This window comes from Oncorhynchus mykiss, chromosome 6 (assembly GCF_013265735.2).
Source record: "Oncorhynchus mykiss isolate Arlee chromosome 6, USDA_OmykA_1.1, whole genome shotgun sequence".
NCBI lineage: Eukaryota > Metazoa > Chordata > Actinopteri > Salmoniformes > Salmonidae > Oncorhynchus > Oncorhynchus mykiss.
In genome coordinates this window covers 23,595,416-23,611,804 of record NC_048570.1, presented here as the reverse complement: position 1 = coordinate 23,611,804, position 16,389 = coordinate 23,595,416, and the positions used below count along the sequence as shown (strand labels likewise).

The 16,389-nt window shown below is 40.6% G+C and overlaps 3 protein-coding genes across 8 annotated transcripts; 1 reads left to right on the top strand and 2 right to left on the bottom strand.

The window, feature by feature from the left end:
* Positions 1–1,977: 1,977 nt before the first annotated feature.
* On the bottom strand, positions 1,978–3,132 carry LOC110525547 (phospholipase A2, minor isoenzyme). The gene is made up of 4 exons (XM_021605744.2): positions 3,008–3,132; positions 2,654–2,810; positions 2,440–2,567; positions 1,978–2,248 (listed from the first exon to the last, which is right to left on the bottom strand). Exons 1-4 carry the CDS (start codon positions 3,039–3,041, stop codon positions 2,124–2,126), a joined length of 444 nt encoding a protein of 147 aa, XP_021461419.1. The 5' UTR covers positions 3,042–3,132; the 3' UTR covers positions 1,978–2,123.
* Positions 3,133–3,978: 846 nt separating this feature from the next.
* On the top strand, positions 3,979–5,456 carry pla2g1b (phospholipase A2, group IB (pancreas)). Its single transcript, XM_021605743.2, has 4 exons — positions 3,979–4,072; positions 4,449–4,605; positions 4,764–4,897; positions 5,137–5,456. The coding sequence occupies exons 1-4, from the start codon at positions 4,024–4,026 to the stop codon at positions 5,250–5,252; spliced, it is 456 nt and encodes a 151-aa protein (XP_021461418.1). The 5' UTR covers positions 3,979–4,023; the 3' UTR covers positions 5,253–5,456.
* Positions 5,424–15,593, bottom strand: asgrl1 (asialoglycoprotein receptor-like 1). Of its 6 annotated transcripts, none has more exons than XM_021605740.2 (8): positions 15,491–15,593; positions 14,783–14,866; positions 13,054–13,137; positions 12,849–12,944; positions 6,745–6,798; positions 6,539–6,678; positions 6,340–6,455; positions 5,424–5,791 (listed from the first exon to the last, which is right to left on the bottom strand). In XM_021605740.2, exons 2-8 carry the CDS (start codon positions 14,862–14,864, stop codon positions 5,635–5,637), a joined length of 729 nt encoding a protein of 242 aa, XP_021461415.2. In that variant the 5' UTR covers positions 14,865–14,866; positions 15,491–15,593; the 3' UTR covers positions 5,424–5,634. The 6 variants fall into 6 exon arrangements, with proteins under 6 accessions (XP_021461415.2, XP_036835571.1, XP_021461417.2 ...); XM_036979676.1 differs by having other exon boundaries at positions 6,539–6,663; XM_021605742.2 differs by lacking the exon at positions 6,745–6,798.
* Positions 15,594–16,389: the final 796 nt, after the last annotated feature.

Here is a 16,389-nt window from a genome sequence, read left to right as displayed (position 1 = left end):
AACTGCTCCGCCCACAACCGTAAGGCTCTCCAGAGGGTAGTGAGGTCTGCACAACACATCACCGGGGGTAAACTATCTGCCCTCCAGGACACCTACAACACCCGATGTCACAGGAAGGCCATAAAGATCATCAAGGACAACAACCACTCGAGCCACTGCCTGTTCACCCCGCTATCATCCAGAAGGCGAGGTCAGTACAGGTGCATCAAAGCAGGGACCGAGAGACTGAAAAACAGCTTCTATCTCAAGGCCATCAGACTGTTAAACAGCCACCACTAACATTGAGTGGCTGCTGCCAACATACTGACTTAACTCCAGCCACTTTAATAATGGAAATTGATGTATAAATGTATCACTAGCCACTTTAAACAATGCCACTTAATGTTTACATACCCTACATTACTCATCTCATATGTATATAGTGTACTCGATACCATCTACTGCATCTTGCCTATGCTGTTCTGTACCATCACTCATTCATATATCTTAATGTACATATTCTTCATCCCTTTACACTTGCGTGTATAAGGTAGTTGTTGTGAAATTATTAGGTTAGATTACTCGTTGGTTATTACTGCATTGTCAGAACTAGAAGCTCAAGCATTTCGCTACACTCGCATTAACATCTGCTAACTATGTGTATGTGACAAATACATTTTGATTTTATTTGGTGGTCTGCTTGAAACGTGGGTATTACAGACGAGGTCAGGGAGAGGTTGAAAATGTCAGTGAAGAAACTTGCCAGTTCAAGGGTTTGCCTTTATTTTTACTATTTTCTACATCAAACATATGAAATAAAGCATATGAAATCATGTGGTAACCGAAAAAGTGTTAAATAAATCAAAATAGATTTTATGTTTGAGATTCTTTAAAGTAGCCACCTTTTGCCTTGATGACAGTTGGCGTTCTCTCAACCAGCTTCTTAAGGTAGTCAACTGGAATGCATTTCAATTAACAGGTGTGCCTTTAGTTAATTTTGGGATTTTCTTTCCTTAATGCATTTAATGCTACCTTGTGTTTTGACAAGGTAGGGGTGATATACAGAAGATAGCCCTATTTGGTAAAAGACCAAGTCCATATTGAGGCAAGAACCACTCAAATAGGCAAAGAGAAGAGACAGTCCATCATTACTTGAAGACATGAAGGTCAGTCAATACGGAAAATTTCAAGAACTTTGAAAGTTTCTTCAAGTGCCGTCACAAAAACCATCAGGGTCTATGATGAAACTGGCTCTCATGAGAACTGTCACAGGACAGGAAGACCCAGAGTTACCTCTGCTGCAGAGGATAAGTTCATTAGAGTTAACTGCACCTCAGATTGCAGCCAAAATAAATGTTTCACAGAGTTCAAGTAACAGACACATCTCAACATCAACTGTTCAGAGGAGACTGCGTGAATCATGACTAGAAGCTAATTTGAAATTTGCTATCGTAAATGTTAGCAACACCTCCGCCTTTGCGGGATGCACGGGGGATATGGTCACTAGTGTAACCAGGAGGTGAGGCCTCATTTAACACAGTAAATTTATCAGGCTTAAGCCATGTTGCAGTCAGGCCAATCACATCAAGATTATGATCAGTGATTAGGTCATTGACTATAATTGCCTTTGAAGTAAGGGATCTAATATTAAGTAGCCCTATTTTGAGATGTGAGGTATCACAATCTCTTTCAATAATGACAGGAATGGAGGTCTTTATCCTAGTGAGATTGCTAAGAGATTACATTTGCAAATATTTCTAAAAACCTGTTTTTGCTTTGTCATTATAAGGTATTGTGTGTGTAGATTGAGGATTTTTTTTTTTTAATCTGTTTTAGAATAAGACTGTAAAGTAAAAAAAATTGGAAAAAGTCAAGGGGTCTGAATTCTTTCTGAATGCACTGTTTACAGGTATTCTCCAGTTATTACTTACACAGAATTCTATGTGTTCAATACAAATACAGAACTAACAAACACATACTCAAAAGAATGCCATTCAATCATTTAATAGGTCAACAGTTTAATTGGCACAGTAAATTCCATTCCAGCAAACATGACACACATCCATGAAACAGGATTCATAAACATTCAGTGAATCTACAGTAGTTTCAGATGTTTGTACTGCTTCCAGAGGATTTGTCTTGGCTCAGGTGATACAGTGGGTTTTGGGGTCCAGGTTATTGTTCTCAGGGTTGTAGGTGGACTGGGCGAAGCAGTTGGCGGCGACTCGGTCACATTCGCACACTGAGGCCTGGCACACATCGTTGGAAGCTGAGGTGTGAGCAAACAGGTTTAGGCTCATGATAAACATTAGTTGCAGTTATAATCAGAAAGCTGAAACCTCACCTTTACTTCAAAACATCATTGCATCTGATAATATTATAGAGCTTGGGCAGATTGTATAGTTTATTGAAAATGTATGTCCACAAATTATTTTATTATTTCTACAATTCAGTTGTTACCTGAACAGGAGACCTGCCCATTTGTGCAAGAGAATATGTACACCTTGATGTAAGGGACGTCAATGATGGGACGGCACTCTGGAAGATGCCTGCTCGCTCGGTAGCAGAGGTCGTGGACCTCACAACACCTGAGAGAAGAAAGTAATTTGTTTTCTGAGATGCACAGAAACACCTGGTCATGATGTCCAACACAAGTGGAATGAAATCCAGTTACCTATCCAGGTCATCCCTGGGGGTCCCAGTCCCCCCCAAGCCACACCAACAGCCATAGTTATTGTACATGAAGGGGTTGACATCAGGCTGGGTGCACGTGATCATTCTGCCAAATTGCCACAGAGCCTGGGGCTGCAGTGAACCATGGGCTGCATATGCTGGCAGAGGAGGGAGGTGAAGCTATCAGTCACACTACTGCACATATTCCTGACATTGAGGTTCCAAATAAGAGTTTACAGAGGGCACACATGAGTATTATTTTATCTGAAATCATCTCAGACTGTATGTATATTCTTAGGCATGTGAAAAAGTGGACAACAAGCTTCGGATCAATATTGAAATGTGACAGGCTTACCGGTCAGCAGCAACAGGAGGGATTTTGGATGCATGACAGAGGAAGCATTGAGGGTATACACCAACCCTACCACCTCTTATATTAGATGAAGGGAGGTCAAGGAGAACAAGTGCTAAAATGGGAGGTAAACTGGGAGGGGTTGTGTCATACAGCCAGGAATATGAATGATATCTCAGCTAAAATGCTTTCCTCAGGTTCTAAACTTGTTTACCCAATATTGCTACTGTTATCACGGCTACAAATTCAAAACAGAAACATGAGATATGACACGTAATGGAAAACATGGGTTGAATGTGATTTCCACATGACACTAAAATGTCAGGATCTGTTATGCTATTGGGGGCTGCTGAGTAATACCAGCCTCGGGTCTATAAAGTAGAGTTTAAGTAAGTCAAATCCTAACTGAAATATTGGCTGGTGGATGTTTTATGGCTGGATGAAATAAATATTTAAATTCTCTATGGTATATCCAATCAAATTAGACCGATTTATGTCATTGTTCTTCTTTTATATTGCTTTCTTAAAGCAGTCATTGTTAGGGTTGAAATACCAGCATTGTCCTCTATCATATCAATTGCTAATACTCTGAAAAGGTACATTTTGCATTTCCCCTGAAGTTCTTCCAAAGTACATTCCAGCAGACAGCTGTGTAAATAACAAAGCACATGCTTAAATTCCCACACATTTCCGTTGCACAACTCCAGTCAAGCCTTGTACAATGACCTAATGAGTCTCCTCTATTTCTGCATATTATCCTATTGCTCTTGAAAAAGATTTTTAATCACTGAGATTCACCTGGTTAAATTAAGGTTAAATAAATAAAACATGTAACCGGTATTGAAATGTGATTCAATACACCTTTATCACTATACACACGTGTTTATTAAAATATGTCTGTGCAGTCTACTGTGCACTGTGTATCTCACCCTATCTAATCATCCAAAGCCTGCCCCTAAAGGCCATGATTCTATATATATCAGTTGCGTTCCAAATCAGTGACACTCTTCATCACCAAAATGAGGTCTTCTCACACTCTGCTGCTGTTAGCCTTCTGCCTGCCAGTCTGTAAGTATTATTAATTACACTGTATTTTAAGACAGAGCTTTGATGCTGTCTATGCTTTTTAATAACAGAGCAGTGTACAGTCATCCTGTCATAGCTTTCTTTGCAGAAAATATTCCCTTAGTCAAGTCAGTGTGCACTGCAAAATATTTTACTCACAGCTGGTTGTGCAAAATACATTTACATTAAGCAATAAGGGCTCACCAGTCACGTTTCCCAGTTGTGAATGTGACGTTGCCCAGGTCAACCATGATGCCGTATGGTTCAATTTGAGTGATTCACTAGTTTTTATTTGTTCCTGATATAAAAATGGTAATGTCCGGTGTAGATATTTGAATGTGCTCTGTCTGTCTGAGACGTGGCCTCTCGTGTGTTTCAGTGCTGGCGGTGCATGAACCCAACCCATGGGCACTATGGCAGTTCAGAGCGATGATCGTCTGTGTTAACCCTAGCAGCTGGCCTGTGCTGGACTACGCTGACTACGGCTGCTACTGTGGGAAGGGCGGCTCAGGCACTCCTGTGGATGATCTGGACAGGTACGCAGTCATGGAGGGGAAGATGGGGTCAGGGATAGTGAACACGGCAAGAATCTGAGAAGAGGATTCATTTGAACCTGGAGGGCTATATACATTACCTTTAACAGGAAGTCAGTCACTATACTTGTATTGAAACAGATGCCCTCTGTGTGTTCCAGATGCTGTCAGGTTCATGACTACTGCTACTCTGATTCCATGCAGCACGAGGATTGCTGGGGCATCTTTGACAACCCTTACACTGAAATATATAGCTACCAGTGTGACAGAGCCTCTAAGACTGTCACCTGCAAAGGCGAGTGTGATCAGCATAACTATAGGATTCAAAAACAGTCCCTTTGTCAAAATATAACTTTTATTCTGCAACAGCACCCTCTTTAGGATGGTCTAGTCCGCTGCATCTTTTAAATTGGAGAAGCTCTATTTTCCTTCCCCCTTGAAAACCATTTACCATTACCCCATCTTTCTCTCTCGATTTTCCCTCTTCTTCCCCTCCCGCCTCCTCATTTTTTCTTCTGTCTCTCTCTCATACAGAAAACAACAATCCGTGTGAGATGTTTATCTGCGAGTGTGACAGAAAAGCAGCCATGTGCTTTGACAAGGCGGGGTACAACCCAGAGCATGAGCACCTTCCCGGTGAGCACTGCTAGTATGGTAATGCACGGGGAACCAGGACATAACCTGCAGTGGCCCACCTTCTCTTGAAATCAATAACAGCTGTTATGATCCAATATGTGCCTCTGTATTGGTTATTGCTATTCATATACACCCACAGATAGAGTGGAAAAGACCTCCAAGAAAGCTATTAAATTCTGACATACCAAGGTTTAATTAAACTTTATTCTGTGAATAAGCTCACGTTATACACTGTGTGCTTCTTATGCTCAATACCATTATTTGTGATTGTTGTACAGTCACTGAAAGAAATCCATCCTTTCTCCTGTATCCTGAGACTGTCATGTTATATCAGTCGGGCAGCACAGGCATAGCTTACAGCTCATGTGTCAATGGCAAGCATGGGTCTACTGTTTCTCATTTCCCCTTTGCCTCACAGATGTAATTGTACATTAGGCTGCAGTCTGCATCATTCCAAAGCTTGCGTTGTCTGTGTGGACCGTCATGAAGCTGTCCACAGTCCTCTCCAATCACACCAACCTGCCAGTCGTCTGGCTGCCCTTTATCCCAGAAGCTGAGCAAAGACAGTAGAGGGAAGGATATTACATATTATAAACTGGGTGGTTCGAGCCCTGAATGCTGATTGGCTGACAGCCGGGTATACCACGGGTATGCCAAAACATATATTTTTACTGCTCTGGTTAGGTTGGTAATCAGTTTATAATTGCAATAAGGCATCTCGGGGGTCTGTGGTATATGGACAAAATACCACAGCTAAGGGCTGTACCCAATCACTCTGCGTTGCGTCGTGCATAAGAACAGCCCTAAGCCGTGGTATATTGGCCATATATCACACCCCCTTAGGCCTTATTGCTTAATTATAATGTCTGATGACTGTGTTTTTAGGATGTGATAGACAATATCCCTACTCCAGAGGAGGCTGGTGGGGGCAGATATAGGAGGATGAGCTCATTGTAAATGGCTGGAATGGAGTGTGTTCATGTGTTTGATGTATGTGGTGTGTTTGGTACCATTCCATTGATTCCATTTCAGTCATTACACTGAGCCTGTCCTCCCACCAGCCTCCGCTGCCCTACTCTCATCATCCCAGTACTCCCTTACTGTGGAGTTGATTTGTAGTCAGTTCCATCCACCCAGGTCCAGTGGCCCTCTTGTGCTCTCTCCACAAGCCCAACCCAGTATCTCTTTCCTGCATCAATCATTTGAGAGATGTAGTCCTAAACAGCACAAATAAAGAACATTTAACATAGCCCACAGCTCTTGATATGAGACCAATACTGCTTCACCTCCTTGGCCTTACCAGCTCATCCTCACTGTTAAGAACAAGCAGGTGTGCTCCCAGCTCAATACATTTTTCCTCTGCACTTTTCCAGTTGAGCTTCCTTTTTGATGCCAGGTAGCAGCTATCCTGGAAGGACCACCATTCTTCATTACAAGTTCCTGAGGAGGACACAATGTTTTGCACAATGGATAGGGATGGACTTTATCTACCAATAAGTCACTTACCTATCACTGGAAGCTGAAATTCATCATGATAGTTATGGTTGATAGTAGCTGGGTCTGAAAGGGACACGAGTAAGATAATGAATGAAGGAAGGAGTGAGAGATTATGAACAAAGCATCTACAATGTTATCCACTGATATACAGTGCGTTCGGAAACTATTCAGACCCCCTGACCTTTTCCACATTTTTGTTACGTTACAGCCTTATTATAAAATTGATCAAATCGTTTTTTCCCCCCTCATCAATCTGACAAAGCAAAAATAGGTTTTTAGACATTTTTGCAAGTGTATTACAAATAAAAACAGATATCAAATTTACATAAGTATTCAGACCCTTTACTTGTTGAAGCACCTTTGGCAGCGATTACAGTCTTGAGTCTTCTTGGGTATGACGCTAAAAGCTTGGCACAGCTGTTTCTCCCATTATTCTCTGCAGATACTCTCAGGCTCTGTCAGGTTGGATGGGGAGCGTTGCTGCACAGCTATTTTCAGGTTTCTCCAGAGATGTTTGATCGGGTTCAAGTCCGGGCTGTGGCTGGGCCGCTCATGGACATTCAGAGAGTTGTCCCGAAGCCACTCCTGCGTTGTCTTGGCTGTGTCCTTAGGGTCATTGTCCTTTTGGAAGGTGAACCTTCACCCCAATCTGAGGTCTTGAGCAGGTTTTCATCAAGGATCTCTCGGTACTTTGCAACATTTTTTTAAACCTTTATTTAACTATGCAAGTCAGTTAAGAACAAATTCTTATTTACAATGAAAGCCTACTGGAAAACAGTGGGCTAACTGCCTTGTTCAGGGGCAGAACAACATATTTTTACCTTGTAAGCTCGGGGATTCGATCCAGCAACCTTCCGGTAACTGGCCCAATGCTCTAACCACTAAGCTACCTGCCACCCCTCCATTCATCTTTGCCTCGATCCTGACTAGTCAAACAAAAAACATCCAGTCCACGGCGGTCCTGTGGGCGAAAACAGCTAGTTGATGAGAGGTTGAAGGAGAATGGCAAGAATCGTACAAGCTAACAGGCGGGCCACAAATAGGCAAATAACGGCACAGTACTAGAGCGGTGTGCAGAATGGCATCTCAGAATTCACAACTCCTCGATCCTTATATTAGGTCCCACCGTTGACAGTGCACAGATCTGGGGAAGGGTAACAAAAAAAATCTGCAGTTTTGAAGGTCAACTAAGAACACATTTGCCACCGTCATTCTTAAATGTAAGAAGTTTGGAACCACCATGACTCTTCCTAGAGCTGTCCGCCCGGCCACTGAGCAATAGGGGGAGAAGGGCCTTGGTCAGAGAGGTGACCAAGAACCCGATGGTCACTGACAGAGCTTCTGAGTTCCTCTGTGGAGATGGGAGAACCTTCCAGAAGGATTATCATCTCTGCAGCAATCCACCTGTAGAAAGGCCCATGGAGTTGGTGGAATCGTTCCTTTAATTCATGGCCACTTGCTCAGCTGGGCCAGGGGCACTTTAATTAGGTCAAGTGGAAATGTCCGACAGATCTCAACTCATTAAAAGGAGGAAATCGCCATCGCCAGACCTCGCTGCTTTCTCTTCCTTAACTCTGTCTAATCCAGACATTCTGTGTGTCCATGAATCAACGTAAATCCACCGAATCTGTTACCTTTCATCTGAACTATCTGTTGCAATCGGGAGAGCGGGCCATCAGTTATTGTTTATAGTTATTAGCGTGGAGCGCGGCTTGGAGCACATGCTTCAAACCTATTGTGTTATGTCAATGGACAATGATCACGGCCTTACGGATCATCACAGCCCAATTATGCCATTGACATATGGTTGAAATGTAACGAAATTACATGTACATATGAAGACAAACCTGAAAGGATGAAATATGAAACATCATTATTGTTTGCTGAACGGATCAATTCTGATATCAAACTGATGGAGACTATAGATTAAATAACCGATAACTGATTGAATTATTGATATTATTATTTTCATGATTATGATGAATACTTATGAGCCGAAATGACTCAATGACGATTCCTATTGACTTCTTAATGAGAATGATTGTTATGATTGTTATGATTGTTATGATTTGATCTTTGTGATTATGAATTTGATTGGATACATGTTATTCTGTTTCCTTTGTGATGCAGCACAGACAAACTACCCAATAAATATACCACTTTATGGTTAAAGGAATTCCTGCCTCAGTCTCATCCATTCCTCTGTCACCTGACCCATGACCACCTGTTCACCTTCACTGTCAGTCATTCTACCTGTCCAGCTACCCACACAGATTCCAATAATCTTTCATCACCAATCATGCCTTTATGGCAGAGTGGCCAGACGGAAGACAGTCCTCAGTAAAAGGCACATGAAGGCCCGCTTGGAATTTGCCAAAAGGCATCTAAAGACTTTCAAACCATAAGAAACAAGATTCTCTGGTCTGATGAAACCAAGATTGAACTCTTTGGCCTGAATGCCAGGTGTCACGTCTGGAAGAAAACAGGCACTGCTCATCACCTGGCCAATACCATCCCTACGGTGAAGCATGGTGGTGGCAGCATCATACTATGCAGATGTTTTTCTGCGGAAGGGACTGGGAGACTAATCAGGATCAAGGGAAAGATGAACAGAGCAAAGTACAGAGAGAACCTGCTCCAGAGCGCTCAGGACTTATGTAAATGTAATATTATTTTTTTCTTCTAAAAACCTGTTTTTGCTTTGTCATTATGGGGTATTGTGTGTAGTTTGATGAGGGAAAACAACTATTGAATCCATGTTAGAATAAGGCTGTAAAGTAACAACATGTGAAAAAAGTCAAGAGGTCTGAATACTTTCCCAATGCACTGTATGTGTCCAAAAAACAAAAATAATTCCTGAGCTTTCTAACATATTCTAGATATAGGACAGACAATTCAAAACCTAATTTCTTATTATTTATTTTTGGACTGTCTGTTTCGCCATTTATGAATGTATTATTCAATGTGTTTCCATGGTCTACAGTAGTAAAGGCCAAATTCAATATTTTATCAAATAATCTAAATTAAGTATATACAGCTGAAGTCGGAAGTACATACACTTAGGTTGGAGTTATTAAAACTCGTTTTTCAACCACTCCACAAATTTCATGTTAACAAACTATAGTTTTGGCATGTCGGTTAAGACATCTACTTTGTTTATGACACAAGCCATTTTTCCAACAATTGTTCAGAGACAGATTATTTAATTTATAATTCACTGTATTACAATTCCAGTGGATCAGAAGTTTACATACACTAAGTTGACTGTGCCTTTTTCAACAGCTTGGAAAATTCCAGAAAATGATGTCATGGCTTTAGAAGCTTCTGATAGGGTAATTGACATCATTTGAGTCAATTGGAGGTGTACCTGTGGATGTATTTCAAGGCCTACCTTCAAACTCAGTGCCTCTTTTCTTGACATCATGGGAAAATCAAAGGAAATCAGCCCAGACCTCAGAAAAACAAATTGTAGACCTCCACAAGTCTGGTTCATCCTTGGGAGCAATTTCCAAACACCTGAAGATACCACGTTCATCTGTACAAACAATAGTACGCAAGTATTAACATCATGGGACCACGCAGCCGTCATACCACTCAGGAAGGAGACACGTTCTGTCTACTAGAGATGAACGTACTTTGGTGCGAAAAGTGCAAATCAATCCCAAAACAACAGCAAAGGACCTTGTGAAGATTCTGGAGGAAACAGGTTCAAAAGTGTCTATATCCACAGTAAAACGAGTCCTACATCGACATAACCTGAAAGGCCGCTCAGCAAGTAAGAAGCCACTGCTCCGAAACTGCCATACAAAAGCCAGACTACGGTTTGCAACTGCACATGGGGACAAAGATTGTACTTTTTTGAGAAATGTCCCCTGGTCTGATGAAACAAAAATATAACTATTTGGCCATAATGACCATTGTTATGTTTGGAGGAAAAAGGGGGATGCTTGCAAGCCAAAGAACACCATCCCAACCGTGAAGCACGGGGGTGGCAGCATCATGTTGTGGGGGTTCTTTGCTGCAGGAAGGACTGGTGCATTTCACAAAATAGATGGAAGGATGAGGCAGGACAATTATGTGGATATATTGAAGCAACATCCCAAGACATCAGTCAGGAAGTTAAAGTTTGGTCGTAAATGGGTCTTCCAAATGAACAATGACCCCAACCATGCTTCCAAAGTTGTGGAAAAATGGCTGAAGGACAACAAAATCAAGGTATTGGAGTGGCCATCACAAAGCCCTGACCTCAATCCTATAGAACATTTGTGGGCAGAACTGAAAAAGTGTGTGTGAGCAAGGAGGCCTACAAACCTGAGTCAGTTACACCAGCTCTGTCAGGAGGAATGGGCCAGGAGGAATGATCCAAGTTAAACAATTTAAAGGCAAATACTTATTGACTGTATGTAAACTTTTGATCCACTGGGAATGTGATGAAAGAAATAAAACCTGAAATAAATCATTCTCTCTACTATTATTCTGGCATTTCACATTCTTAAAACAAACTGGTGATCCTAACTGACCTAAAACAGAGAATTTTTACTAGGATTAAATGTCAGGAATTGTGAAAAACTGAGATTAAATGTATTTGGCTAAGGTATGTGTAAACTTCAACTGTATATACCTACAGGGCTCCTAAAATTCGCTATCTAAATGATCCATGGTATGACCATTTTTAAACAATTCCATATGTTAGCTTAGTACACACATTCCCCATGTACACATACAAATCAGGTCATGTCTGAAACAATGGGGCAATCTTTGATCTGGCTAATGGAGTTCTGAAATGTCATTTTTTCTTCCCACAAGTGATCATAATGCCATTCCATATGGTAGTGGTTGTTCTGACACTCCCTATGGAATAGTACATACAGTGAGCTCCAAAAGTATTGGGACAGTGACACATTTTTTGTTGTTTTGGCTCTGTATTCCAGCACTTGGGATTTTAAATGATACGATCTGAAAGTGCAGACTGTCAGCTTTAATTTGAGGGTATTTACAGCAGTTTTTTTTACATAGTCCCCCCATTTTAGGGGAGCAATTTTGGCCAAATTCACTTATATGTGTATTAAAGTTGTCAAAGGTGTACTATTTGGTCCCATATTCCTAGCAGGCAATTATTACATCAAGCTTGTGACTCTACAAACATGTTGAATCCATATGCTGTTTGTTTTGGTTGTGTTTTAAGATTATTTGGTGCCCAATAAAATAAATAATAATAATAAATAGTGTCATTTTGGAGTCACTTTAATTGTAAATAATAATGTAATATGTTTCTAAACACATAATGTGGATGCTACCATGATTAAGGATTGTCCTGAATGAATTGTGAATAATGATAAGTGAGAAAGTTACACAAATATCATACCCCGTAGACATCCTAACCTCTTACCATTACAATAACAGGGGTTATTGATCTTTGTGCCTCTGTAACTTTCTTACTCACCATTATTCACGATTATCCATAATCATGGTAGCATCCACATTAATAAAGAACTGTTCCAAAACACATTTTAGTCTTACTTATAATAAAAGTGACTCCAAAATGACACAATAAATTATTCTCCATTCAGTTCTTATTGGGCAAAACATATTCCGAAACAGAACCACAACCAAAACAAACTGCAAATGCATCAAGTTTGTTGTCAAAAGCGTGCCAGGAATATGGGACCAAATACTACACTTTTGACTACTTTAATGCACTAAAAGTGAATTTGTCCAAATACTTATGAATACTTCAAATGAGGGGACTAGATACATAAAGTGCTTTTATTTCTAAATGGTAAAACAAATATGTATGACAATACATTATAAGGGGAAATTCTGTACTGTCGCCTCATATGAAACATTTGATCTCAAATGATCTCAAATCCAAAATACTGGGCGGCAAGGTAGCCTAGTGGTTAGAGCATTGGACTAGTAACCAGAAGGTTGCAAGTTCAAACCCCCGAGCTGACAAGGTACAAATCTGTTGTTCTACCCCTGAACAGGCAGTTAACCCTAGGCCGTCATTGAAAATAAGAAGGAGGGTAGTGTGCATGTCTAATATAATATATGATCAAGGCTCTGAGGATTATTAGTCCTTTAGTAATAAAAGCCTTTAAACATCACTGTACCTGAACTGGAAGATGTGGCACAAGCACTTATCACAGTCTTGTTCAGGGACTCAAGGTAAAGATGGACATCAACTATCGCTTGGTTTAACTGAGAGACTTAGGAAAATGGAGGATTGATTGAAGAAAAAAAAAAAAATGAAATTATGAATTGGTAATAGATTTGTCTTTTGGTCCTCTTGAATGATAAATGAACTGCAAGCCTTACATTTAAGTCCAGTTATCAGCAGTAGTATCAACAGGAGAAGCACCAAGACACCATACAGGAGATGAACCACCCTGCTCTGCATACCTGAAATAATATACAGTGGAAAGAAAAAGTATGTGAACCCTTTAGAATTACCAGGATTTTTGCATAAATTGGTCATAACATTTTATCTGATCTTCCTCTAAGTAGACAAACACAGTCTGCTTAAACAGTCTGCTTAAACTAACACACAAACAATTATAATTGTTCATGTCTTTAATGAACACACTGTGTAAACATTCACAGTGCAGGTTGGAAAAAGTACATGAACCCTTGGATTTAATAACAGGTTGACCCTCCTTTGACAGCAACAACCTCAACCAAACGTTTTCTGTAGTTGCGGATCAGACCTGCACAACGGTCAGGAGGAATTTTGGACCATTCCTCTTTACAAGACTGTATCAGTTCCACAATATTCTTGGGGTGTCTGGTGTGAACCGCTCTCTTGAGGTCCTGCCACAGCATCTCAATCAAGTTGAGGTCAGGACTGACTGGGCCACTCCAGAAGGTGTATTTTCTTATGTTCAAGCCATTCTGTTGTTGATTTACTTCTGTCTTTTGGGTTGTTGTCCTGTTGCATCACGTAACTTCTGTTGAGCTTCAATTGGCTAACAGATACAATCTCCTGCAAAATGTCTTGATAAACTTAGGAATTCATTTCTGCATCAATGATAGCAAGCTGTCCAGGCCCTGAGGCAGCAAAGCAGCCCCACCATAGTTTACAGTTGGGATGAGGTGTTGATGTTGGTGTGCTGTGCTGTGCCTTTTTTCTCCACACACAGTGTTGTGTGTTCCTTCCTTCCAAACAACACAACTTTAGTTTAATCTGTCCAAATAATATTTTGCCCGTGGCACTGTGGAACATCCAGGTGCTCTTTTGCAAACTTCAGACGTGCAGCAATGGGTTTTTTTGGACAGCAGTGGCTTTTTCCGTGGTGCCCGCCAATGAACACCATTCTTGTTTAGTGTTTTACGTATCGTAGACTCGTCAACAGAGATGTTACCATCTTCCAGAGATTTCTGTAAGTCTTTTGCTGACACTCTAGGATTCTTCTTAACCTCATTAAGCATTTTGCGCTGTGCTCTTGCAGTCATCTTTGCAGAAAGGCCACTCCTAGGGAGAGTAGCAACAGTGCTGAAATTTCTCCATTTATAGACAATTTGTCTTACCGTGGACTGTCTTTTAGAGATACTTTTGTGACCCTTTCCAGCTTTATGCAAGGCAACAATTCTTAATCTTAGGTCTTCTGAGATCTCAATTGTTCGAGGCATGGTTCACATCAGGCAATGCTTTTTGTGAATAGCAAACTGAAATTTTGTGAGTATTTTTTAATGGGGCTCTAACCAAATCTCCAATCTCGTCTCAATGATTCGACTCCAGGTTAGTTGACTCCTGATTAGCTTTTGAAGTCATTAGCCTAGGAGTTCACATACTTTTTTCCAACCTTCACTGTGAATGTTTAAATTATGTATTCAATATAGACAATACAAATACAATAATATGTGTGTTATTAGTTTAAGCACACTGTGTTTGTCTATTATTGTGACTTAGATGAAGATCAGATAACATTTTATGTAACGTTTATGCAGAAATCCAGGTCATTCCAAAGGATTCACATACTTTTTCTTGCCACAGTACATGGAATATGAAGGCACATTAACAGATATTGATTAAAATAGTTGAGTTTACCTCTTTGTGGGATGATTTTCCTCCGACTGTGGTTACTTTCAATGTCAGACGTACCAAATTGATCATACTGAATGGAATCCATTTCTGGAGGAGAGATTTCCATTTTGAAAATGAACGGAGGTCTTTAGTGCTTTTGTATGCCCTGACTCAGAATGAAACATGTCACTCATCGCGTCCAGACATTTGCAATTTAGAGATAGAAAAGCTGGTAATACGTAATGCATCTAAAGTTCAAATGTCCCAAATTAACCTGTGCTGTGGTAGTGAATTTATTCGTGCCAGGACAGTAAAGCAAATGAAAAGACAGTTTGGTGATAGGAGCTCTTGTGTTTTAAGGTAATAGACTAAATAGTTGAATATTAACCTCTCAATCAATAGTCTCTATGCTAACCTGCATCTCACAATCACATGAAATACAGACACCATAATGATTGATTTCCCAATTTGAATTATTATGTGTCTAAATCTCAACACACAGACTACTGGAAAGTAGAGAATGATGTATTTAGAACAAATCTGATTAAGTTCAGATATGATATGATTATTCAATAAAAGTTCAGGTTCGAAATGTAGTAGGCTACATACATATCATATCGTAAATGTTTAGGCTAAATCTGATGATGGTGAGAATGATTTTGCTGCCTACTACCAAACACAAACCCCCCAAAATCTTGGAACTCTGACACCCACTCTGCACTTATCCCTTACCTCACTCCTGTTATGTTCATGGAAATGTGAACACCTCTCAGCTGATCTATCAGTCTGTCCAGTCTTCTTCTGGTATTTGACCAAAAGTTCAAAGTTGTGTTTGTGTTTAGTCCTCCCACTGAGTTTGTTACATGTGATATTGAACAAATAACACAAACAATTCTGAGAAGTAACCAATCCAAGCTTGATATAAAGAACAATATAGAAGATTTGATAGCATAGGCCTAGGCTATATAAGAAGTCAAGATTATTATGAACTCATTCAGACAGAGTAGAATTTACCATACAATTGGGTCCATATTTGATGATTTAGTTTACTGTAGATGCAAAACTGAAGAATCTGGTACAATGTTGGTTAGGGTCCTTTTCTCACATAGTCTCTGCATAGGGCTATAGCTAGTGGGCTACTGTAAAAAAGTTTAGTTCAAATCTCACTTTTAGGCCTCCCGAGTGGCACAGCGGTCTAAGGCACTGCATCACTACAGATCCTGGTTCGATCCCAGACTGTGTCGCAGCCGGCCGTAACCTTAAGACCCATGAGGCGGTACACAATTGGCCCATTGTTGTCCGGGATTGGGAAGGGTTTAGTGTACTGTGTTTCCTCCGACCCATTGGTGCCTCTGGCTTCCGGGTTAAGCAAGCATTGTGTCAAGAAGCAGTGAGGCTTGGCGGGGTCATGTTTGGGAGGAACCACTGCTCTCGACCTTCGCCTCTCCCGAGTCCGTACGGGAGTTGCAGGGATGGGACAAGACTGTAACTACCAATTGGAGATCACGAAAAAGAGGTAGAAATGTAATGATTTAAAAAATCTCACTTTTAAAAGTTAATATTCTGTTAACTCATACCCAAATAATGTTGTTGACTTATCCTATACTCCAGTCTAGGCTGCTGAGCAGAGG